The sequence below is a fragment of the Chinchilla lanigera genome, unplaced genomic scaffold, assembly GCF_000276665.1.
Source record: "Chinchilla lanigera isolate Chin_1 unplaced genomic scaffold, ChiLan1.0 scaffold00056, whole genome shotgun sequence".
In the NCBI taxonomy this organism is placed as follows: Eukaryota; Metazoa; Chordata; class Mammalia; order Rodentia; family Chinchillidae; genus Chinchilla; species Chinchilla lanigera.
In genome coordinates, this window is record NW_004955457.1 from 5,145,434 (window position 1) to 5,171,563 (window position 26,130).

A 26,130-nucleotide genomic window follows, 5' to 3' on the forward strand; every position below is an offset into this window, starting at 1 on the left:
TTCACCTGTTATAGCTTTTAAGGGATTTCTGCATAGTAATGAAAGCATTAATATAAACTATGAATTAAAGCAAGTGCATATTCATTGTCCAGTAATTGCAAAAAACTGCAAATTATTCATTGAAAATCCAAAGGAAAACAAACTAGTAGACAAATTTCTGCTATTTATAAAAATCACAATTCTATTATAAACATAGCATTATTTTAATTCCATTCTAAATATGTATATATGAAGCAATATCCTTTGCTAAAATATGTTCAGATTCTCACGATTTCCTTGCATTGTAAGAAATGATTATCAACAGCTAAATGTAAGTAACACATGACTTTATAGTATGGAGCAGCACAAGTGAGGGAGCAAATGTGAAAGCTTTTCCTTAAACCAGCCACAGAATGACAAGCACCACACGACCTCCCTCACGTGTGGAATATAAATAAAAATTATCTAATTGAAGTCAAGATTAGAATGGTGCTTACCAGCATAGGAGGAAGGAAGGATAAGGACAGGTTGACCAGTAGTACTAAGCTGCTGTTAGAAGTAAGTAGTGCACGGATGCTACTGCATGGTACAGGGACTACAGGTAGCAGTGTGTGCTGTGTGTCTCAGTTAGAAGCAACAATGTTGAATGTTTTCACCATAAGGAAGTGATAAATATTTGGGGAACTAGATGCTGTTTAACCTGATTACATGAAGTGCATATGTACTGAAACAGCTCACAATACCTCATTAACGTATATAATTTTTTGTTTTATGTATCAAATTAAAATTATTTTATTAAGAATAATTTAAAAGCTTTCCCTAAGCATATATGGGTAAAATAATTCAGTAAATTAGGCTACCACAAGAGAAAATGAGACCGATTCACTGTGCCTCAGTTGTACCTTATAGGTGAATTTTTGCTAATATAAAAGTCTTTATCTCTTTTAATGATAATATATGAAGGGGAATAGTGTCCTTCTCCATGTTGGGAATACTTGTATATACCAGATCAGAAGAAAGTGGCTAGTGAACTGCTATCTGTAAGCATAACTATAATTAATAAATGAAATATATAAAATGCCTATCTATATATAAATACAGATATGTATGCATATATACACTTATTATAATGTACATTCTCATTTTGTTTTCCTCATAATAACTACTGTACTCATTACGTAAACATCTCTCAAATTAAAGCAACAGAAGTGAGGAGGGTACTAAGAAGTAACTAATTACTAATTGTAGAACTCACTCTTTGGAAGAATCTGCCACCTACAAAGCTATGAAGAGTGCACTGGATATGTCACACTTCTTAAATATGAATCTACCCTTCAAATTGAGGAACCCAAGGACAGAAAAGAAAAGGTGAAGTCGCCAAAACTTTCAGGGCACTAATAATTTCCTTTCTCCTTTATTTCTTTAAAAACGCACTTGTCTCTCTCGTACAGTTACAAGGTTTAAGTGATAAATAGTCAGGTTTTATGCCATCTGGGAAGGAAAACAGGTGAGAGGGAGACGGAGACAGAACCAGAGTTTGTGCTCCCTAGAAGGGAAAACAGTTTAAAACTTGGCTGGCTTTCCTTATACGTCTGCTTTTTATTTTTAAACCTACCACCCCTTTGCTGACCAACATTTTCTTGCAAATATGGCCAGGAGGGAGGAGCATGAGCAAAGGAGCTGGGTGAATGTTAGTGATATTCCCTGCCAAAATTCCCAGTTGAAATTGAATCCTTCAGTCAAGTTTCTTAGGCATGGAAAAAAAAGATTTACAACTTCAACAGGACTGTAATTCTACCAAGAAAAAGTACGTCAACCTTCTTTGCTGTCACCAAAGGATCTGAAGCTGGCTTTGTCATATTTCTTTCTCCTTTATATATGGAGGTGAAAAAAAAAAGTAAGAGGAGTTAAAAAACATTGATGAAGCCCTGACCCTTTAGATTCCATTTATAGTCTGAGCCGGAATGCCATCCCCCTCGCCTGGTGAACTGTCCAATCCAGCCGCAAGTGTCAAGGTTCTATTAGGCACTAAGTGAAATATATATGCATGCCCTTATACCATTTAACACGGGTCCACCTTCAAGACACTGGGCTGTGGATCAAGCAAACCACCACTCCTCCTCTAAGTATCATTTTGACAGGTTCTTTTGGAGGAGTTCCTTTTTTTAACCAATCCTTTTAAATAAAATGGCACCAAAGAAAGATGTGAAGAAACCTGCTGCTGCTGCTGCCCCAGCCCCAGCCCCGGCACCTGCACCTGCACCTGCCCCAGCCAAACCCAAAGAAGAAAAAATTGACCTCTCTGCCATTAAGGTAACTAAATGGATGAATCGTTTGGTCACTGAAACATCTTTCAACAGTGGGGAACTCTAGGAACTTACAAAGTGGTACAGTATATTTTTTCATAGAAAGGAATGGGAATGGCTTTACTCCGTGAATTGGTACATTTTGGAAGAAAAAAACACTGTTTGAAAGTATATAAGTTGTACAATACAATTTCAGTGAAATTATTGAGAGTGTAACATCACATGTAGAACCTGTGATTGCTCTATTTTTTTTTTGTTCTCAATTTTCCATTTTTCCCTATATTGTCAAACTGCAATTTAAGGGAAAAGTATATAATTATAATGGTGTTTCATATATATATACATATATTTAAACCAGTGGGTTTTTTTAATGAAATCTCTATATAAACTGGATCTCCTACCTTAAAGCTATACTAAAAGGGAAGTTTTAACCGTTGTTTCTTTCACAAATTTAAGGTCCACTGACGCCCCAGTTGTCTGGGATGTATTTATTTGACAGCTGCTGTATGTAAACTGAGGAAGACAAGGTTTTTGCAATTCAAGTTAATTCTCCCTTCAGTTTTGCTTAATAAAAATTTGATACAACACTAAATGAGCTCTCCATGTGGAAAATTATGCACTCAAGTGTTTCAGTGACTATAACTGTCATCTCTTTTATTTATATGTGGTATTTAATTCTGAATTTATGAGTTGCTTCTAAGTGAAACTAACCCAAAATATTATAAAACGTGTTGGTTATACAACTTTTAGCATACGTCTTTGAGCCTTTGCATACTGATCTTGAACTAAGGAGAATGTGATTGATTGTGTCAACACTTTGCTGTGATCAAGGTTTTCAGCTCCCAAAAGTTTATCTGCTTTTGGAAAAATGACGGATTGGATGTGACCCATCAAATGCATGTCTTCTCAGCCACTGGGCTCTGATTGGTCCAAATGATAGTTTGAAAACCTTCATCTAAAGAACTCTACCTTATAAGAAAACTAATGAGTAAAAGTATATGAAGTTATCTTTTCACAAAGCCAAAAGCTCTCTATATAATAAATCTGAATTTTGCTAATTTAACACGATTCACTTGCTTCTGTACTGCTGACTTATAAATAAACATTTCATTGGCCATTTTAGTATAGTCATGGGTTTCTCAAAATATGCCTGAAATAAATATTGAATTAGATCACTCTTAGATATGTACAACAAAATTAAATACATATATTCATATTTTATACCATTCCAGTTAAATATGAAAATTTCTATTTCAAAGTAAGAATATATTATCACAAATATTTAATCTTAGATTTTAGGTACCTGAAGTCATATCTGAAAAAATTGGTCATAGAATCAAATAGTGGTTAGGAACTATTTTAAACAAGTATCCATTTAGGAGAAAAAATGCATGTCAAATCTTCTAATAAATGTTTTTTTTTTTTTTTTACCTTGAGGACTTCAGGCTTACAGTTCATTAAGAGGAAACAAAAGTTTTCATCTCCAGCAATCCTAGTTAATATATCATTATAGATGTACACTGACATTATGTAGCAAGTGTGATTACACTCACTGCAATCATTATGATTGTCCCTATTTTTTAACTCTCCACTTTAGAATAACATTAGCGATATGAATCAATGTCAAAGCTATTCTCCTTTATATCTATTGCGATTTATAGAGAGTATCGTCTCTTTGTATCTGAGATTATCCATCTCTGTGAAAGAAAAAAAAATGTATGTTCCTTACTTAGGAAGAAAATTAAGTATCTCACTAATGAAAACAGGCATTATTTTCCTTCACAAGGAACTGTGTAAGAACAAGTCAATGAATAAAAATTTAGTTTGCTATCTTGTAGATAACAGTATGTAAAACAATAACCATTGATAATTTCCTACCACTTTGTCTGTAATTTGGTAAGCCCCCCTATTATTATGTTATCCTTCTTTTACTCTTTAAAATTAAAAAAAAAATTTTTTTTAATGTTTAAAAAAAGATTTAGTTTGGCAGGTACGAATTTGCTAGGAAAAGACAAAACATCACTTTGATAATTCAAAAACTAAGCCGCTGAGTTGTTATAGTCAGCAGAGAAGTGACACTTTTCTGAATACTGAGAACTTGTTTATCCTTCCATTTACATGTTGAATTAATTTCAGTATAAATTAGAGCAACTAAGAAGGAACTAAGACAAGAAAGTCATTGTAACAGTGTGCCAGGGTCTCCACCATTATTTCATTGTAGAGCAAGAGATGTGGTAGGTTCTGACAAGGAACACAAAGCAAAAAGGAACAGTTCCATGAATCTTGAAAAAGTGGAAGGAAATTAACCTTTATCTTCCACTGGGGGCTCCATTCTAATGGAAAGAGAAATGAAGAAAAGAAAGAAAGTGATCCTATTTTTGTAAAAGAATTTAAGTGCCCTCAACGACGTCCTTCTATCTATATGAGATCAGTTCCTATTTGGAGGTATTCTAGCAGCCAAAGAATGTGATGAAACTCAAGAATTTTATATGATTTGATTTCATCCCAGTAGGTAACAGAATTAATTAAAAAGTACATTAAAACATTTCAGATTATGATGTATTTAATTGCTTAATGATATTTCTAGATATATTACCTCATATAAGTTATAAACTTCTTTCAAGCAGAGAAAATGAACTTTAACAAAATTAATAGAGCTGTTACATGTGTTCATTAACTGCCCGAAAACTAAAGAACAAAGTTTAATTGGATTATAAACTTTCATAAATCACACAAGATTAGAAATCTGGCTGTCCTTTAAACTTTGAGAAATGCAGGAGTTTAAGTACAATTATCTTTCTGTAGTATACAGCCATGCTAAAATTTAATTCCTCAATACTATTCTCATTTAAGACCTATGTTCTGTCTTAAAATATACCACATTTAATAGCCACATATTTGACTCCCCATAAATGCTAAACACTCTTGGATACTACAAATTAGTTTTACCCATTCTTATATGTGCTTTCCAATCTGATTTCCTAATTAGTTACTTGTCTAGAATATTTCCACAATTGCTGTGATACAAAACCTTCAGTATTCTCTGAAGGAATGCTTGCCTGATGTTTTTGAGGAATGCTTTATTCTCTGAGGGAATGCCTTACCATAGATTTTTTATTCTAAGAGTCTCCTTTTCAAAAACAAAGTTCTGCTGCTGTTTGAACATTAAGGTTACTGTCCTTGGTAGCCTGAAGCATCCTTTGCTTTCAGAGAGCTGACTTACAGCAGAAATGGCCCGCCTTGTAGAACACTGGCAAAATTAAAAGCCAACATAAGTATGTTGAATGGCTGTGAATGCAAACACAGGAATAAGCATTAGCTACCACCACACAAAACAGTGAAAGTCAATAAGTAATGAAATGATTTGAAAAGATCAATATGTAAGTGAACATTTTGCATGATGCATGTGTTAGCTAATACGTCAAGATTGCTGTGAGGCCGGAACTTTGTCATCTCTCTCACTGTGGTACTTCAATGTCAATTCTCATTGTAGTCATCACTTTATCAGGTCATCCCTGACTGAATACTGCAGGCAACACACAAAAAGTGGTAATGGTACAAAATGCATTGACAGAAACTCTACCAAAAACAAATCTTGAAGCAACAATTGACCGTGTGCTTGAACAGAATGGAACTTTCAATGTAATGGACAAGGTAAATCTCTCTGTGAGTGCCAGTGCTCAGGGAACCCAGAGTTGTACGTGCATCACGACTTGGATGGCTCACACAGGAAAATCTATCTGTGTTAACCTATAATAACTTTTACCAACATTAGTTGTGAATTTATTCTTAATTATCTTAATTAATGCTCACAACATTACAGTGAAGTTGTCGTTATCATTTTCTAAGTAAAGAAACTGAGCCTAAACAATGCTCATGATCCAATACCCACTTAAATGGTAAAGCTAGAATTAGCTTAGCAGACCAAGTCCAGCGTTGAGTGTATTGACCATGTCCTAGGCTACCTTTGGTTTCTAAAGAGTACATTGCTGGTTCTAAGAATGTGTAAAGGAAACTTTTTGGCCTTCAAAGCCATGAGGTAGCGCCGTTCTTGTATCACCCTGCACGGTCTTGTGTGGCCAGAAGAGGGAGTAATGGGCACACATGAGCTAGCGCACCAAGACTTGACCCTGGCAGCTCATTCTCCACAGCGTCCTCTTGTCCAAACACCTGCTGCTGACAAGTTAGGTGTTCTCTTTTATAGAAGGAGGGGTGAAATCTTAGGAACCTTCTAAGGTCTCCTAGGAACTTTGTTCCGACTTCCTATAAAAAGGTATAAATGCAAAAAGACATTAAAATACTGTTAAATGCAAGCATTGAATTTCAAAATGATTTTGTTTTGTTTTATTAAACACTCATACACATCAAGTCTGACTTTCAAGTCTTACCATCAAGTTAAATTCTGAGAAAACGATGAAATCTCTATTTTGCTTATACATAAACAACATGATTTAAATGGCAATTCCCACTAATATTCTTTAGAATGCTATGTAGACCTGCAAGGCCACTTGAGTCACACGGTTAAATCTTAATTAGTCTGAGGAAAAGAACCAAGTAAAGAACATCAATTTCTAATTGGAAAAAAATACATGAACACATTAAGTTGTATCTACACTTTCTTAATAGACTTCTTTCATTCTGGCCTTTCGATAGTACAAATTAATTTTTAATACAGTGTTAATGACAACCAATTACACTATTTACTCATTTGTAGTTTTAGTATAACCTCAGGAACAAACCAAAAATTATTTCAGTCTCTCACTAGACATCAGTATCACGTTTCACCCTTCATGTTCCTCACTGGAAAAGAAGAAGACAGGTGGGATGGGGCTAGAAGATGTGGCATGGCATTCTGAAACTTTCTCCAGAGTTACCTTTTGAGTTATAGGTAACTGAATAACATCTTTGCAAAGTAAAATGCAGTTCACAAAGGAAAATACATCTTCATCAACTGATAGTGAACACTACTGTTCATTTTAAAGATAATGAATTCTTTGCAAGACAAGGAGACCGCAGAGTGACAGTGCCAAATTTAGCTCTTGACATTTCAGGGCTGCAAATGAACCCCCTGGCAAGTTGTCTTTAGAAGTTGTTCCATAATTACGTAGTATTAAGCACCATCTGACTCATGGAAATTGTGGAAAGGATTATATTTAGTCTGCTGATTCTACACTTTCTTCTGCCTCTCTTCAGACCAAAATACTTTTTGTGTGAAAAGAGGATCTTCTATAGTTTATTTCCACATTAACTTTTACAGTCTGTTTTTTACCCCAATCAGTGTTTGGAGGGCAAACTTTATAACATAAAAGTAGGAATGGATTCGATTACACTAGTTAAAATGGAAATTATATGGGTGATAAAGCCTGGCTATTCTGGTCATAAACTAATAGTAGTGAGTTTAAATCAGGGAAGAAAAGTTGGCCTAAAGGTAAAACCATATCTAACTAACTTTCTATTCTTCCTTTTATTTATGGAATAAGGTGTACTTTAAGCATTAGGTGCCTACTGGTATACTGCTTCCTTTTTATAAAAATCCAACTGATTTGAACACAATCCTGTATACTTATATTTTACTTAAATTTTCTTTATCTAAACTACTTCAAAATCACTTTGTCTACTGAAATTTTAGGCACCTTCCCATTTTCCATGAAAAACGATGTCAGAACAAAGTGAGTGCAGGTAGGTTCTACTGACAAAAGGCTGAAAATTCACAATATAGTAGACCCATAGGCAACCCTAGAAATCATTATAATTGATACTATATACTGAGCAACAATACTCCAGAGAAGTTACTTAAGCAAAAGATACATGATTTGTTCCAAGAGCCAGAACAAAATTTCCAGCCTACTTTTCTTTCTACCTCAGCAAAACGTTTGACCTGTCTAGAATGATAATACACTCAAAGCTGCCCATTGTGACCCAAAGAACTATTATTCTAGACAAGGATGAAAAAAATCAGATATATATAGTTTCTTAAAACAGAACTATACAAAATTTTTTCCAGTGCTGTTTTAAAATTACAAGGTAATGGAATAAAAACACAATTCTTTTTGGAAAAAAACATGATTTGATTTTTGAAGAACTCACATGCTATCAAATGAACACAGAAAAGAAAGCACATCTTTAATGGAATCTTAAGTTTCTTTATTAATTTTATTAACCATGAGAAAGCTAAAGAGAATACTGAAAAAGAATAGAGTTGGATCACAGTTTTAAATTTTTATTAAAATTCACTTAGATGTCTACTAATTACAGTCTTAAATTTTGTCATTTTCAATAAGTCAGCCTTTGCTCTCAGGTAACTAAATTCTGTTAACTAGTTTAGGCCTACTGCAAATGCAGATACACATTCTGTCTCAGTTCAGATCAACTTCTCCAATCCAACCTTCTAATATCCCTTGTGCCACAGAAAATGGGCCAGCACTACCTCCTCATTTCTCTTAATTTTCCCTGTTTATTATATCAACCAACCTAAGCAGAGCCTTTGTTGACAGAAAAAGGAAAAAACATGTCTTTCCTTTGACTTGAGTTATTCTGAAGCACAATTCTAAGGGTTACAAAATAGTACTTCTGTCGATTTTGTATAGTGGGGGTCTAGAAACTCTGAGCTGGTAATGAAACTGGATTTTTTTCCTAAGGGTTTACTTGTGTACACATCTTGACCTTTAGTCTTTGTGCAGCCACTAATGTTCCCCTGATTAGGTTAGCTTCACCTTGCCTTACCAATCCTTCGTCCCCATTCCATTGCACAGGGACGATGAAGTTCGTGGAAGATGGTAATGTAGTCCATGTTTCTTCCTGGGCTTTCTCTCCTTGTACTGAACATCATGTATTTTCCAGATTCCTTTCACTGTGGCTCTTCTTCTTTATTCCAAGGCTTAACAAACATCAATTTGAGAGCCTGTTAGATTAACTGCATTTTAAAAGTTTTCTTATAAATCAATTACTTCTACATACAAGAAATATTATCTTATTTTAAACAGTTAACCAAACCTCATGATCACTAGTAGAAAAATGATTCCCAAGGTAAAAAAAAACTGTAAACATACAATAAAAATTCTTTTCAGTATCAGTAATGTGTAGACTACTGCTTACCTAAATAGAAAACCAAAAGGATAGCACATCAGTAATAAAAATATGGAATGTAGTCTTCTACTAAAAGTCTAGATAAAAATGGAAGCTAAGATAAAAAAGAATCCTTAAAAAATAAATCAAAGCTTAGCAAATTCAACGTCTAGATCATAAATATTTATATAAAATCTAAGGGGAGGTACTGGAAATATAATGGTACATTTATCAATAATTCAAGAGCAGCATGCCTACTCCATGCTAGGCAGTTCTAGGTGTGAGGAATGCAATGTTGAAAGTAACTGCATGTGATTGCTCTATGGTGTAAGCTCTTGAAAAGAACAGATGAAGTCTCTGTCCTCGGGGAATTTCATGTTCTAGAGGAGAAATTTATTTTTTGAAGGAGCAGCTTATAGGACTCTGGAGATGGGAGTGGTTAATGCAGGAACATACCCAGGCCCACCTCAGAAACAAATGGCCTTCAAGAGTTGCAGAGCTTCCTACAAGGTAAAACAGGATGGCTGAACAACTTGCAGTAAGAGAAAGGAGCCATAAGCATCACAGAGAGGACAAGGTTCTTTCAGGAACAGGAGTTTTTATCAGAGCTTTGAAGAATATTTCATTTCTAAAACAAAAAAGAGGAGAGCATGTCAGACCAATGAGAGACAAGCCAATTTTTTTTAAAAAAATATCATAACAACCTGAGGCCCAGACTGGCTGATCTATTTTCATATCATGCCTTTCTTCAAAGGGCTGACTACTTAGCATTATAACACTAAGGAAGAGACGGCAGTAAGGTCCTGTTGTTCATAAAAGCATACTAGGAGTAAATTTCATTTCCCACTTATCCTAAGAACACAGATTCTAGGTTTTCTAACTGTTGAACAATTAATTGTTTATTCCCTAGACCAGTGAGGAGCTTTCAGCAGTACAAAGAGCCTGCTGGGGTGTGTGTGCCATAGGTTCACCACCACTCGTCTAGGCAGAGCTGTAATACAGCCTTTCTGATTGTCAAATAACATAATCAAATTTCTACTTGATGCTCAGTAGGTTAAAAATAATCTAAACACTCCTTCTCTATGTAATAAAGGTATGGAGAAAGACCATGGTAAAATAACTTGACCATTGCCTACTACTTTATAGCTTGTCTTTTAATATAATAAACTTATGTGTGACATCCATGTGGCTAGGAATGGGTTTTTTATAACATAAATGCAACTTTTTAACTGACTTTCCAGTTCACCCAACAGATTTTTACAAGTTGACTATGTTTTATATTTATACACAAGGACACATTTTTCTACTTGAAGAGAAGAATAAAAATTTTTAAATGACTGTTACTTCTAGTAGAGTAACCTTGATGTTTAATGTTGTAGCTTTACTGAAGATATGACCAAGTTCTCAGTAATAGTAAGAAAGCAATTCAAATTAAATGACACAATTATAGAAATACAATTACAAAATTAAAAAAAATCACAATAATCTGTTCTAATAGTTTAATTTGTGTATCAAAAGTCATGATATTCCAATTACAAAACTCACTTTTGTCCTTTCCTCCCATTTCCCCTTAGTGATTCAAAGCATTTTTAATTTTTCTGTTTATTTCCACTTCTCAATGAAAGGTTTCTCAACAGCCTTTCCAAATGTCAATATGTTTATGACAATGTGTTACCTATGTATGAATAATTTAAAAATTATACCTTCACTTCTTATCTTAGGATGTAGGAGCTTATGAGATCTATTCATAACTTGTAAACTTTGAGCCAAGAATGATAGACATTTAAGTGTTGATTTCTTCTAAAGTGGTTTTAAGAGAAGCTTCAAAGTGTAGATCTTTGTAGTAAGAAAGACTTCACTCTTTTTATGACCATCCTTCAAAACAGTTGCCAAAGCATAAACCACAATTCGTTTCTGCCATACTTTATGCCTGTGAGCTGCTTTAAAAATGTAGAAAGTGATGAAGCTTTTGTCTGAACTTCAGTGGACATCCTAGGGCTGATCATTTTACTACTGTTTTTCCCAATACTAGTCCAGGAAGGGAGTTTTTCCCCTATTCTCAGATAAGTTGCCATAAAAATTCATAGCTATCTAATTCCTTAGATGTTTTTAAAATGCTCAAGTACAATTTTACGTTCCACAGGTCCTTCCTTGAGTTTTGCTTGGGTTTTTTCTCTCAGTCTGGAGATTGAGCCATAAAGTATTTCATAAGGCAGAAACAGAATCAACATGTTCTAGTAAAAACTTATGCAAATTTTAAAAAACATGTACAAATGGGGTGAAAAAGAATGCAAAAATAGTCTATCAGCTTTCTTGCAAAGAACCTCAAAAATTTAAAAACAAAACAAAACAAAACAAAACGTGACTACCAGATACCATGAAGGTAACACAAAGAGAAGAAAATACACAGACCTAATGCCAGGAGAATGGTGAAAACTGGAGACCAAGACTATTCTTTGGTTAGATTACACTTCTGAGAATCCAACTTACAAAAGAGCGATCTTCCATTGGAGACTGGATTGCCGTTGGGTAACTCTGGGAAACACAGGGTGGGCGTGGCCTTTCCAAGCTCTCTGAACCTTACCATAAGAGACAGACCTTCAGAAGATGTTCCTTCTACAGTTGCCATTTGAACCCCCAAGCTAATCCTATCCAAAAAGTTTCACTAATATCAAAATGTGCTTTTTTTTTTTTTTTTTTTTTGCTAAGTACATAATTCACCAAGAGAAAGGACCAGCTTGAAGTATTAGAAAAATTCTGAGCTCCTCTCCACTGAACAAAGAAGCAGCTTCTTAAAAGAAGGCACTGCTGGTGAACATCTGGGAGATAAAGACCTTAAAAGTACTGACAGACTTCAGTCTCACCATGGCTGTCCACTCCTAGGTTCTGGTTTCCTAAAAATAGCTGTCAGGGTACAGATCCCTCTTACTCTTTGCCCTAAGAAAGCTAAAGAACTCTCCAGGGGGAGTGGTTACTTCCCTCTGAAACCTGATGCTAGCGGTGAGGTCACAGCTTGTCCCAAAATAAAAGAAAGCCTCAGAGAAAGAGGACTCACTCAGGGACTGGAGCAGCCCTCACGCACTCCTCATCTTCGCCGCTGTTCTGCACCCCAGCAACTCCATCATGGTGGGTCCTACAAGACAACGGTTTGCCTAGAGAGGAGGATAAAGCTAGGGGGTAGGAGCTTATCGAGAAGAAAGGCTGAGGACAGATGGAACTGAGGAGAGAACACAGGCCAGCACAAATTGTTAGAATCTACTTTGGATTTTTGATGAATAGAAAAAATTAACTGGAGCTATTATGCCAACTGGAACAGCATATCTTACTCCCCAGTACAGTTCTTTAGGATTCACCAACTTTTGCTATGCCACATGAAGGCTGTTATACTGAAATTTAGAAAAAAATCCTATGACAATAGCAAAATATTAGATCTTAGGACACAATCCAATGATTCTGATAGGAAAAGTTAAGCGAACTGTTTCTGATGCTTTAGGTATCCCATACAAATATAAAAATGTGTTGGTGAAACAGCAGAAAAACTTAAGATGCCCCTTTAAATACAACTTATCAATACTTTTTAATTTAGTACATCTTATTGGGAATGTCTTAGTTACATTATGGATGATGATATTATTCTAAGTATTTGATTTTGCATTTATTACATCATTGATTTACTGATTAAGATACAGAGAAATGGTTCCTACTTGTCTTTTGCAACAGATGCTTATGTTCCTAGATTTTAAAGTACCCTAAGGCAACCTTCTTCTGCTATGACACTTTCACAGCTTCCTAAAAGTCTCAAAGCAGAGAGCACACATGCTTCTGTCAATGCATTGAAAGAATACTAGTTGTTTCTTTCTCTCTCTCATCCCTGCAGTCCTTCAGTGCTGACCAGATTGCCGGTAAGTGGTTTGAGTTTCTGTACTGGAGATGCAGGCAGGGTGCTGCCTCACTCCGGAGATGTCACTAAACTCCAAGGCATGCTACTTTGTGGCTCAACCTGTTCGTGTCCAAGCTATGCCTGAACTCGGAAAAGTAGGCTGATTCTGGAGCTTACTTTGAAGATTATTCAGGGAATGAGCTGGATACACTTAAAAATCAGGGCATTTTTGTCTGGTTAAAATATTCTTTGTGATTAATTTCTTTCTAACAGATCGAGTTCTCTAAGGATCAACAGGATGGTAAGTTTAAAAGCTATAGCTGCTAATATGTGCACACTTGTAAAGATGATATGTGAGAAAAGCAACTCCCTTGAGATGAACTAAGCTCTTCCTAATTATCCACACCGGTGTTACCGCTCTAAATATAAATTGCTCTCCATCACTCTAAATATAAATTTGCTGAAACTAAAGCCCTTGCTTATAATCAGTCATCAAATATTTTAGCAAATAAAAGATAAAGACCACAATGTAAGTCCTTGTATTCACTGATTTTTAAATAAAACTAATTTGATCCAATAGGTAATGCCACATATACATATATCCACAAAAGGACGTCTACTTTAGAAGGCTAATTTACTATCCAAATCCCTGAAGAGAAATTTAACAAGTCTGAGTTGTTCCATTTGGAAAATAAAACTGGTTATAAATCTACCCAATTACTAAATCTATGGTGCCAATATTTTAATGGGCACCATAGTGCACTGTAGAATAAAGGCAAATCCAGGGATGAAGAAGAAGGAATAATTTATCATAGGTTTGTGGAAGGAGCATTAGACATCTCCTGAACCAACCCTTCTTTGGACATGCAGGACAGACACCCAGAGAGATGATAGATCTTGCTGAAGGACCCAAAGAATTAGTGATAAGATCAAAATGCGGTATGCAATCAAATTGATGAGAACTTTCCTTTACAAAATGTTACTAGCAAGAGACTCAAAGATCCAGGAGCTCTAAACAGTTTCACTAACATTTCATTTTTTCCCCTTTGGAGCTTTGGAAACAACAGATCACATACTCTGTAGGAGAAATGTTTCATGCAGCAAAAGTATCGCAGTATTTAAATTCACTGAGGCAGAAATACATCTATGGAAGGGAGGCTAGAAACTATTTAGTTATATAATGTGTAAATTAGAATATTTGCCATAATGATAAGTATATATTATGTTTTGTGACATATAAGGTATAAACAAATATGGGTAACTAATAAGAACCTGTTCAAATCATCCTCTCCCTGAAGAATTCTATATCCTTTTGTCTATTTCTGGGTCATCTTTGTCTTACTCGACATCAACTAAGAAAAAAATTAAAATGGCTGTCATATAGACTCACTAGCATCTACACTATAGTTGATGGTCTTGTGAAATTTAAAATCTATTTGATATCCTAAGGTGGACTCAAGATCACTTGAGATTATACTGTGAAGGGCTGTTTTTTATTATTGCAAACAGTTAATGATTCTACTATCATTTGTTTGAATCTAATGCAGTTTTAAATAGTAATGATGTTACTTTATTGGTTCCTGTCCTGTCAGATATCTAATTTACAGTGTGTTTATGACTGCCAAACTATTGTAGCACTGAGCAGTGAATGGTTTTATAACCCTTACAGGGACAAAAGGACTTATTGCTAAACATAACACCTATTACTCCACATGTGAAATAGGTTTTAGACACACAAATTGGGTAAACATTGGTGTAGTAGACTGGTATACTTTTGAGTCAGGAAAAGAAATGCAAACTGTTAAACAGAATGCTATACTTTCTGAAATGAATGAAAACTACTTTAGTCTGTTTCCTTAAGATTAAAGAATGTTGTTCATGCTCATCTGTTAGAATCGAAGGAAAGGAAAAGATAAGACTGAAAGAAAGAAGAAAACTAGAAACATTCTAAAGTCTAAGTCCTGTCCTGTCCAATAGAGCAGCCACTTAAATAGCTATGTAAGTTTGAACTAATTAAAAATTAATAAATTTCAAAATCCATTTTCTCAGTTATACTAGTGACATTTAAGGTTCAAGGGCACAGTAGTTACATTTTTGGCAGAGAACAATTCCATCATTACCTAAAAGTTCTAGAATATAGTTCTAGACAACAGTAAGTCTTTACTGGCAGCGCAGTCTCTGTAAAGACAACTCCACTCTGTCACCAATCTGTGAAAACAGCATGCATAAACAAATGGACATGGCTGTCTCCCAACCAAATGTCCTTTATGTGTATGTATAAAACAAAAAAGGCAGCCCCGGGAAGTAACTGGCCAGCCTATGCTCCAACCTTCAAGAGAATAACTAGCCTTAGGTTAAAAATCTGGGGTCAAAAGATCAGTAGTTTTTCTGGCCTCTGCCTTTAAATCAAAAGAGTGAATGTCAGAGTGATTCCATTACAGCCCATAAAATCCCAAGTCTACTTCAGCATCTGACAAGGGTAATTTTGAGCCCTCCAGCACTCTGTGCCCGAAAGCCAGTAACAAGAATAGTTCAGTCTCACATGTCCCTTAGAAAGATGGAAAATAGTATTCGACTAGTTACACCACAGGGCCTATAGCACGCTTTTTTAGAGTAGGGAAATGCTCTGTTATAGCAAACTTCAGAGGATTTTAGCAAAGGATGACATGATCTACAGCTCCTTGTGAATGTAGTGTCTGGTGCAATCTCAGATTAGGGGGTGGAGGAAGATTGAGAAAAGATATTTGGCTGCATGACCTATGTGGACAGCATCCTGTGATCTGAGACCATTGAGAACCCAGAAAGAACGCTTTCAGCTCTATCAGTTCATTCATAACTAGTGTTTAGAGTGTTGCTGGTAAGAACTCCAAAGAGTTACCATCAGTACTTCTGGGTTTCTGAGAAAATATTTCTTATTTGATAAGTTTAGAAGTTTCAGTTTAAGTAAATTTCCTAGACTCTAAATTCACAGTAGCTCCCTTTTTGGTCTTTTTGTTACATATTTCTAAATTCTTTGTCATTGCCATTTTGAAAGACAAAACTAATGCTATCAAAAGATAGTGACAAAATGCAACAGAAGGGATAAATTGAGAGATTATGATAAGAAGAGAACACTTTAAAATGCATGCTTAATGCACACAACACACAAATGAATACAAGCACACCAGGGAACCAAAAATGAAATCACGGAGTCTACAACATGAATGACCTGTTGTAATAATGTACTATTGTTTTGCAAAATATTTTGGGAGAAACTGCTTTGGGAGAAACTGGACAAAGTGTATAAGGAGTTTCTCTGAGTTATTTCTTACAATTGCATGTGAATTTACAATTATTTCCATATATTTCAACTTAAAATGTGTACTTAAATTCTAAAGTTGGTATAGCAACATACTGCATATGTATTATCTGGGGGAAAAGAAGAGCAAAATATAGAAAGGGTCTCAGCAACTGGTCCAAAAGTATTTCTCCTTTTGAATCAGTGATACTGAAAGCCTAGTAGAGGTCTATCCTACATGCTTAGATGACATAGAGCTTGCAGGTTTGTCTCACTTTTTTAACTTTTTCCTGGAAAATGAAGTTATTTCTAGGAAAAAAAGTTAGTTAAAGGGACACCTTAGGAAACTTCATCTCAAGAGGAGGGTTCCTATGTAATTTGAGAAGTTTAGGTTAATCTCACATAAGACAACATTGACTGAAAACTTTTTTTCATAAAATTACATTCACCTTCCTAATTATATGAAAGATTATGTGAAGATTATTAAGATTTCTCAAGACTTCGGAACCTTTTAACCCAATCCTGCTTCCCAGCAGGTGAAGGAAATAGGACTCAGATCACCAGTTTCTATATCTGATTAGCAATAACACATGGCCAGAAACTGAAAATGCTGCACTGAGATAATTCTCAAAAGAAACGCCAAAAGGGTCTGCTGATATCTGTTTGAGATCAGAAAACAGACTCTAAAGATAACAACCTGAGTGGTTGGCAAAAGTTGTAAAAGACAGAAGAGTTTGAACTGAATCTTTGAAAGAGTTGGGGTTAATTAAGGTTCAGCTCCCTAATGTTTTTCGCTCTTTGCAGAATTCAAGGAGGCGTTTCTCCTGTTTGACAGAACAGGTGACAGCAAGATCACCTTAAGCCAGGTCGGTGATGTCCTTCGGGCACTGGGCACAAATCCCACCAATGCGGAAGTCAGGAAGGTCCTGGGGAACCCTAGCAATGAAGGTAATGGCACCAGTCTTTTCAAGATCTACGGAAGTGCTGTAAAGTGAGAGTGTGAGTGTGTGTGTGAGTGTGTGTGTGGTGTGTTTGTGGTGGGTGTGAAGTGTGTGAGAGGAAGAAAGGAGACAGACACTGAGGAGTAAATAATAAATTCTACATACCAGGGCTGACTTTACTCCTGAGCGTAGCAAGTGTGCCTCTTTGACCAACTGAAGTCTCAGCTTTTTCCCTCATAAGATAGTTACTCTCCCTTTGATCATCTGCTAATGAAAAAAAATCTAATACTAAGACTATCATCCTCATCATCATACTTTATGTTTATAATGTAATTGCATGGAAATGAAATAATATCTAATTCTACACATTTTCCAGTTTCAAATCTGCAAAAGCAAACATTTTGACAAAGGTATTAAATATAGCTAAAACAAAATGTAGTTTGTATACAGTTTTGAGTGAATTACAATGGCATACTTCTAGAGAAAATTTATTCATTGATTTAATAAAACTGGAAATAAAGTTGCAGTGTTTTGAAGTGACTGAAAAATACCTCCTGACTTTGCCTGTCTCTGTCCTTTGACACTACTTCTGTAGCTACCTTAAAAGAAACTCAACTATCTTAATTAAGAATACACAAATTTACATCTTCAGTATTTTTTATTTCTATTCAAATTATGAAAAACTTGTAAAGCCAAAGCCGAAACCTGTATCACTTCTCTTAAAGTAAATCCCAGCACAAAAAAATCAGTGAAATATATTAGTGGCAAAATTTAGACTCCATTCACTTAATACAAAAATCAATCATTACTTGAGAACAAGGAAATTGTTTTTAATCCCAGTGCTTCATGGTAAAGCATAACAATCTATTGGAAAATGTGACTCTAAATAAAAAGTACACAAAACCGAGGTTTTCTTAAGTAGATATTGAAGCTGTTTTTCTCTGCCATCAGGGATAAGAAAGAAGGGAGAAGGTAAATAATCTTGTTTTCCTCCTTGCTAACTAAAAATGTGGAGATTTCCCTTCATTAAAAAAGGAAGACAAGCTTGATTTTTAAAAAGACTGACTTCTGAATCAGTCTGATGGAATTTTACTCTTGCTTCATTTTCTCTGGAAGATATTTTAAATTAAGTCATCCAGAAAGTAGCTGAGAGTATGAGATAAAGTGAGGCAGCAACGGCTAAACCTTATTTTTAAATGTCGTTGTCTAACTCACCAGCGTTCTTCTTTCTTGGACTCACTCATTTTCAAATTTAATTTTTCTGATATTGCTCACTGTATTCACTTCTGTCCTGTGAGAGAAGAACATGGCAATTTTTATTTTAGGGAGACATAATTTTATCCACTTATGTACATCTGGGCAGACTATACTTTTACGTGAATGAGATTTACCTTGTTAGAGATGCTAAAGAAATTTCCACTATCTCCAAGGCTCTACACTGCAAAGGAGCCAGGAGATCACAGAATATTTGACACACAATTTCCTCATAACCTTCTTTTATAAACTCTCAAAATTTAAAACATCAAAGGCCTTACGAAAGCTCAGGACATGAATGAAATAAGTAATAAACTTCAGTTGTTTTACTGTATTAATTAGTTTTTAATATCCCAGTATAATTTTATATTGCTTCCCTGGTATTTGTAGAAAATTGACAATACTAAGAAAATAATAGATAATATTTATTAAACACTCAATTTGTCTCAAGTATTACTAGAGATTCCATGCATTAAATTATTTAAGTCTCAAAATAACACTACGAGGTCTTTCTACTTTACAGATGAAAATCTGACACACAAAAACGTTAACAAAGTTGCCCAGGGTCACACAGTTGAAAATGATGGAATGGTGGATTGGTGGATTGATGCATTGGTGGATTGGTGGATTGGTGGACTGGTGACAGAAGCCTGGCTCCTATTATGAAATTTTTATAATTAGCAATTTACCAACTGAAATTTTAGCTGTATGAAGAGCTTTTAGGTCATGAAGAATGAACTTTCAAATTTAATTTGTGACTCAGAAACAGAACTATATGATAGAGACTAACCTTCTAAATTGCAATTTCTTCCAGAGATGAATGCTAAAAAAATTGAATTTGAACAGTTTCTGCCCATGATGCAAGCTATTTCCAACAACAAGGACCAGGGCACCTATGAAGACTTTGTTGAGGGGCTGCGTGTCTTTGACAAGGAAGGCAATGGCACAGTGATGGGTGCTGAGCTCCGCCACGTTCTGGCCACCCTGGGTAAGGCGAGTTTATTTCGGTGAATTTGACAGGAGAGGACATGTAGGAAATAACATGACAAGAGACTTGTGTCATAACTGAGATAGGTGAGAAGATTGAGTACAGAGGACAAACAAAAAGAGAATCCTCAAAATTTAATGACAACTTCAACTGGCCTCACTTTCAATGAGTTTATTTTGGGGAGATGCTAACTTAAACTACTGGCAAAGAGGTAAAGCATAGGCGTTCTTGGAGGTTCTAGTTTGGTTGACAAAAGAATGATGTGCACTCATTCATTCATTCAAAAATGATTGGTTGACAGTTCACTATGTGCCCGGGAAAGAGTAAGGAAACCGATTTTATCCTACGAGAGTTCGACAGTAGCTTCTAAGGGTCCATGGCGGATCACTTGTGGCAGAGTATTGAAAACATCATCTGGCCTTGTTTCTACAAAATGGGCTTTGTTTCATCAGGTGAAAAGATGAAAGAGGAAGAAGTGGAAGCTCTGATGGCCGGTCAAGAAGACTCCAATGGGTGCATCAACTACGAAGGTACAACCAGCACACACTTGTGCAATCAGCAGTTTTTCAATGGTTGGCTTAATGACAGTTTTTTTAAAATTGTTTTCTTCATCCTTCTCCATCGATAAGTTATGTTTTATGAATGAATTGCATAACTCTAAAAACATATCCTATGAAGATCCTGAAATATATATATATTCACATATATATACTTATTCCAGTGTGTTTTAGCTATCCCATATGTTGCTCTACAGTTTAAAATGTGTTTTCACGTGTATTTTCTTGTTAGATCTTCACAGTGTCCCTGTGACATAGGATTTGTGTCAGAGTTAAAGTAAATTTAATAGACAATTAAAGTTGGGGAAATGTCAAAGTCTTTCACTGATACCAAACAATTATAAAAATGAGGAAGTTGGGGGCCAAAGAGATTTAGATACCAAGTGAGGGTCAAATAATTAACGACAGGGCAGGCATTAAAACAGCTCACTTTGTTCAGAGTTCTCGCTCCCATGAAAGTAATCTCATATCCCCCAATTATTTATATCCTGCTACCATTATAGAGTTGCACCCAAAAGGTAGAAAAACAAATCACTACATAAAATTAAGATACAAAATAAATCTGTTTGAAATTATTTCACAAATTTTAAAACTTCTAGCAAAATTTAAAAATATGTTATTCCCATAGCAGACTATTCTAATAATATTTTAATAAGACCATTTTGACAGCTTTGGTGGAAATATAAGCTTACCAAGCCTGACAACTGAAAGAAGAGATAAAAGCATAGAAGAAAATAGGAAAAGCAGGGAGAAAGAAGGGACAAGTGAAGAACACTCAGTCCAGCAGATATACACTGGCGATCTTGACTGAACGTGTTTTTTCCCATGAACAACTGTTTACATTTGGTTGTCTCTATAAACACACTACACAGAAGAATCATTTAATAATATGATTTGGATGAGTAGATAGTCATCTAGAAAATAAAACCAAATCTGAACTTTCAATTTGACTGTTTTCTAACTCTACATTGTCTGTATTATCCCAACAGCTTTTGTCAAGCACATCATGTCTATCTAAGTGGAGTTCCCAAGGTATACCCCTGTTCTGTCTTTAACACACAGGCTTTATTGATACGTATTTTTTTGAATTAACAGTTTCATCTTACACACTGTAGATATACCTAGCATTGCTTCCTATAATTAGCATTGGTTCCTATAAAATGACTCTTAATTAGAAACCAAAAATATCATCTCCTGGAGATGGATTACTTAGAAATAGCACATATTTGTGTGAACATGCAAGCAAAAACAGAATGAGGTCTCTGCGTCCATCCATCAGCTCTATCACTTTAACTGTAGTACAAGCACAGAGCGGAGACTCAACCAACCAGAGACTAGTCGATTCATTTAGTTGGAATACAACATTAATGAAAGCATGGGGCTGAGCTTTCTGAATAACTAAACTAACTTTGAACAATTGCTGCTCTACAAAACTATTTTGTGACGGTCCAGAGTCAAACACTTCCAACCTTTTCCTTAAAACATTTCATTGTATGCTTTGCTTTGTTTGCCCTTCACTTCATTTTCCTTATGAACTGAAAAGGTAATCAACATCTGACTCATTTTCTAACTCTTTTTTCTCTTTTCCTTTACAGAACATTGTTTAGAAAGACTGGCTGGAATTGTATTTTGATAATACCCATGGCTGCCTGTCCAGGTGTTTACCGTCATTTGGAAAAATAAAATATCTGGAACATTCTAGACTGAAAGACTCCCTGAATTTTTATATACCTTCATATTTTCTCTGCCATGTATTGCTACTACACAAACCAAGCAGCCACTGCAGTAGATGTGAGGAATAAAATACTGACAATCTTAAATCCAAGTACCACTCTTTATTATCTGTCACAGGTCAATAAGCATCTTTAAAATCCTATATCAATAAACAATTTTTGTCAGTCTGGAAAGTTCAAGTCATGCTGTGTTTTTATTTTCTTGCTTCATGAAATTAATTTTTGAGATCTCAATCTTTTTATTAAATGTACAGAATGCTGATTTATAAGCTTATAAAGAATCATTGTATTTTACTTAGCAGTAACAAACTGAAAAATAAAAATAATCATATATTATTGAAGAAGTAAAATAGAGAACTGAAAAAAAATCTATAGGTCAGAGATGCTTTAATATAAACTACCCAGGCAACATAATGTAAAAGCAGAGTTTTTCATATAGGTAGACATTATTTTGTGTATGGTTTGATCTTTTTCACTTTGAGTAACAATCTAATCCTACTTGAAAACACTAACAAGCCCTTGATCCTGCTCCCTAAGTGTCTTCAAGGACAAATTTTAAAGTGACCTTCCAGCTGTTATTTAAACAAAAAAAGAAAGGAAAAGAAATCTCTCTGGGGGTGGGATTATGGATCAAACTCAAGATCCTATTTATTAATATTCTATTTCCTATTATAATCTCCCTTCCTTTGCATGTCCATGTCTGCAAATATCTATTCAGTATTTAACACATGTAAAAATAGTAAGACTCTTTGACAGAAAAAATTTATAGTGTAAATTTATTTGATCATCCCAGAATGCTATCAGATGTCACTTTTTTCATTAGAATAGAATCTGAAAGTTAATATTGAATAGCTTTAAAAAGTGATAGTTATCTCTAAAAAGAGCATTATAAAATATGGGAGTATAAAATCTCATAAAGTACCTGCCTAGCTAGAGTTCTGGAAACCAAAACAACTTTTCTGCATTGTCCTAGGTGACCTTTAGTCACGTGTGGCTGCTGACCGCTGGAAATGGGGAGGAAATGAGTGTATTTCACTTCAGTTCAATTTGCACTTAAATAGTAATGTCATGGCTGTCATATTGAACAGTGTGGTTCTCAATATGTTTATCTTTAGTTAGGACATCAGAGCAAAATATCACTTTTTAAATTTAAAAATTTCAAAGGTCACAATGTAGAGAAATTGACTGTTACAAATAGTTTAATTACAAATGACCCACTTTTGTTTCAGAATATTTGGCTAAATGTCACATCCCCTGTCTTCCCTTAAAATTTTCAAATTAGAAATATGGGATGCCTACAAAGTACCAAATTGTTAGTTTCAATCTTGATTCTATGTAACGCTTTGCCCCCAAGACCTTACAAAACTGCTTTATTCCCGATGGGATAACATCGAGCACACTGTTATGGAATCTAACCTTATTAAATTACCATGTGTGAAATGCCCATAACTCAAGTAGTAGCAGGTGCAAAATAGGGTAGCAGGCGGAAGACTGACAGTAATTTTTAACATCCACACCAGCTGGCAAAAATGACAGGTGCCTAATTCCTCAGACTTTAAAAATAACTTTTGAAAAGTCTACACTGCATGAGCAAGTATCTTCAAGTTTGCTTTTTAACTATTTTCATCTTATCTTTCTTATACAATTTAATATTATATGTTAAATGTTGCCTCAACGTTATCTTTGAAACTTAAATAGCACACAGGAGCTAGTTAATACACAGGAATGTATTCCCCTTTGTGGATGAAATAAACAATTATTATTAATTAAGAAAATAAATTTTTTCTGACTTTTTAGTAGTATTTCCCAAGAAACATGATATAGGAAAGATGTTATAAATGTATCTTTCTCTAATTCTAACTACTTTTTCCATAGTGGCAAATGTAACTTGAAACTTAATTGACTCGAGAAAGAAACTTTCCCTTGAATCCTATGTCTAGAGAAGATCATGAATGTATGCATCTCTTTAGTAAACCACATCTGTAATCCCAAAAGCAAAGAAAAAATTAAACAGCAAGCATCTGGGGTCCAAACTAAATAACAGCAGCCCCTACTATTATTAAGATAATTGAAAGTAAAGAGGAGCAAAATTGAAGAAATAATTCAGGCGATGAGCTCAATTTTACAGTGTGATGAGGGAGCATCAGCCTAGGAAAAGTCAGTGTACAGGGGGGGATGCTGGGTTCCAAGGGCCTCCCGAGAACCTTTCCAGAAACGTCATGTCAAGATAGACTTGGTTAAACAGTTGTGTTTGGCAGGAAGAAGGACTCACTACAGTTCTCCTTGGGCTTCATCCAACCAGCAATGTGACTGAGCAGAGCTCTTCTGCTGCCGCCGTGGTGGTGTACAACCCTGAAGCAGCATCGCTCTTAGACTAAAAGTGTGCTCCCTGCCCTGGGCCTCACGCCTTAGAGGGCAACACTCCATATTTCCTTTATCACGGACTCCACAGCAGAGAAGCCTCCCCAGAAACAGAGGCAGAAACAGAATACGCCACTCTGGAGCTCACACCCCCATTCACAGACCGCTCCGGATGCCCAGGATCCTGAATTAGCCTATCTCAACAGTTCCCCACTCTCTGCCAGGCCCTGGGAGAGATGCTTCCTAAGCCCATGCTGCTAAGGGAGGACCTCCTTGGTCCTTGTGACCCTAAGACCCAGAAGAGGCCATAACCATCTGTGCTTGTTTTGTTTGAGTGAAGGACAGCATTCGCCTACAAGGCCCCTGCATAGAAGGTGGCACTGGAGCCCCAAACTGAGGAAGAGCAGGCCCCTGCATCTTGGGAAGATCAACAATGGGGTCAAGAATTCCCTCCTGGCCTTCTGAGTTATTATGAAGCTATATTTGTTAAGGAAGCATACCAGAATACTTATTTAACAGTTTGATCATAACTATTTGAATTTAAGGGAAGTCTTAAAAGTTGCCCAGAAATATTCCTAGTTCATTTGAATTTTTAAAAACGATAGGAAATCACTTGTCAGTAATTATATAGGTGACAGGGAAGGATTTTAACAGTATATAAAATGTTTTTCTTTCTACCCTTGAAAAAAAATATTTCCTTTGGTGTTATATTTCTGTAATTTGTAAAAGGGACAAAAAGCTCATAATTTTCTTGGTATAGAATAAATACAATATTATTAGTATAATAGGAAGTAACCTATAATGCTTGATAGTGTAATAAAAATACCAATTTAGTAAGTAAAAAATACTTGGAGAGTTTTTTAATTTTTAAAAGCTACATTAAAGTTTCATCACATACACATAAGAGTATACACTTCATGATAATTTTTGACAACAAATAATGGAGTTCACTTTGAACTTTAATTCAGCAAAAATGTTCAAATAGCAAATATATCCTTATTTATGTTTACTTTTCCATCCTCATCTGTTAGATCTGCGTCAGAGGAATCAAAGCATTCCCTAAAGAACAAGTACTTAAAGACAGGCTTATGTTTGAATCCTACTGTTGCCACTTTTGAGCTGTCTGACCTTACTTGATCTTTTCAAGTTTGTCTGGTATAAATGGTGTTTAAAAGGATTATTGGTGAATTAAAATAAAGAATGCGGGGCTGGGGATTTAGTTCAGCGGCACAGCACCTGCCCGGCAAGAGCAAGGTTGTGAGTTCAATTCCCGGTACTGGAAATAAATTAATTAATTAAATTAAATAAAGAATGTGAATTATTAAGCAAGTGGCAAGTACTAAAGCACTTTTCTTCTTGTTTTTTTTTTTCTTTTACTACTATCCCTTGGGTTTATATGAATGTGGCATGGTATTGGATTAGCTTTCTTTTCGTATTCTCCTTGCATAGATTAAGTCCAAATTATGAAGAGACCCACTCATTCAAACTGGGCAGAAAATAGCAGAAAGAAAAACAAAGAGTGCTCCAGTCAAAAACAGTTGAGAACTCACTAGTTCTGTTTAGTTTTCTTATTTTTTGCATCTGCAACGTGTAATATCATTTACCTACTCTGCATGAATCTCTCTCCCCCGGGATCTGTGATGCTACACTCTTGCTTTTCCTCCTAACTCTCTCTGCCTCCTCCTAATCTCTTTGGTGAGCTCTGCTTTCTCTGCTCATCTCCTAAATCTTTTTGCTTCTCAGGGTTCTATCCTCCAACCTCTTTTCTACTTAATCTGTACATTCTCCC

At 35.4% G+C, this 26,130-nt stretch overlaps 1 protein-coding gene across 2 annotated transcripts; it reads left to right on the forward strand.

Moving 5' to 3' along the window:
* The first annotated feature begins 2,009 nt into the window (after positions 1-2,009).
* Myl1 (myosin, light chain 1, alkali; skeletal, fast) lies at positions 2,010-22,154 on the forward strand. 2 transcript variants are annotated; one of them, XM_005396945.2, is made up of 7 exons: positions 2,010-2,292; positions 13,504-13,531; positions 17,312-17,455; positions 19,517-19,690; positions 20,143-20,220; positions 21,237-21,279; positions 21,843-22,154. In XM_005396945.2, exons 1-6 carry the CDS (start codon positions 2,167-2,169, stop codon positions 21,263-21,265), a joined length of 579 nt encoding a protein of 192 aa, XP_005397002.1. In that variant the 5' UTR covers positions 2,010-2,166; the 3' UTR covers positions 21,266-21,279; positions 21,843-22,154. The 2 variants fall into 2 exon arrangements, with proteins under 2 accessions (XP_005397002.1, XP_005397003.1); XM_005396946.2 differs by lacking the exons at positions 2,010-2,292; positions 13,504-13,531 and adding exons at positions 12,392-12,476; positions 13,228-13,252.
* The last annotated feature ends 3,976 nt before the right edge of the window (positions 22,155-26,130 follow it).

Excerpts from the sequence above, each read along its gene's own strand:
- Myl1 (XM_005396945.2), top strand. The coding sequence starts at position 2,167 with ATGGCACCAAAGAAAGATGTGAAGAAACCTGCTGCTGCTGCTGCCCCA. Across the intron at positions 13,532-17,311 it reads CTCTAAGGATCAACAGGATG|AATTCAAGGAGGCGTTTCTC; the intron begins GTAAGTTTAAAA and ends CGCTCTTTGCAG. Across the intron at positions 17,456-19,516 it reads GGGGAACCCTAGCAATGAAG|AGATGAATGCTAAAAAAATT; the intron begins GTAATGGCACCA and ends AATTTCTTCCAG.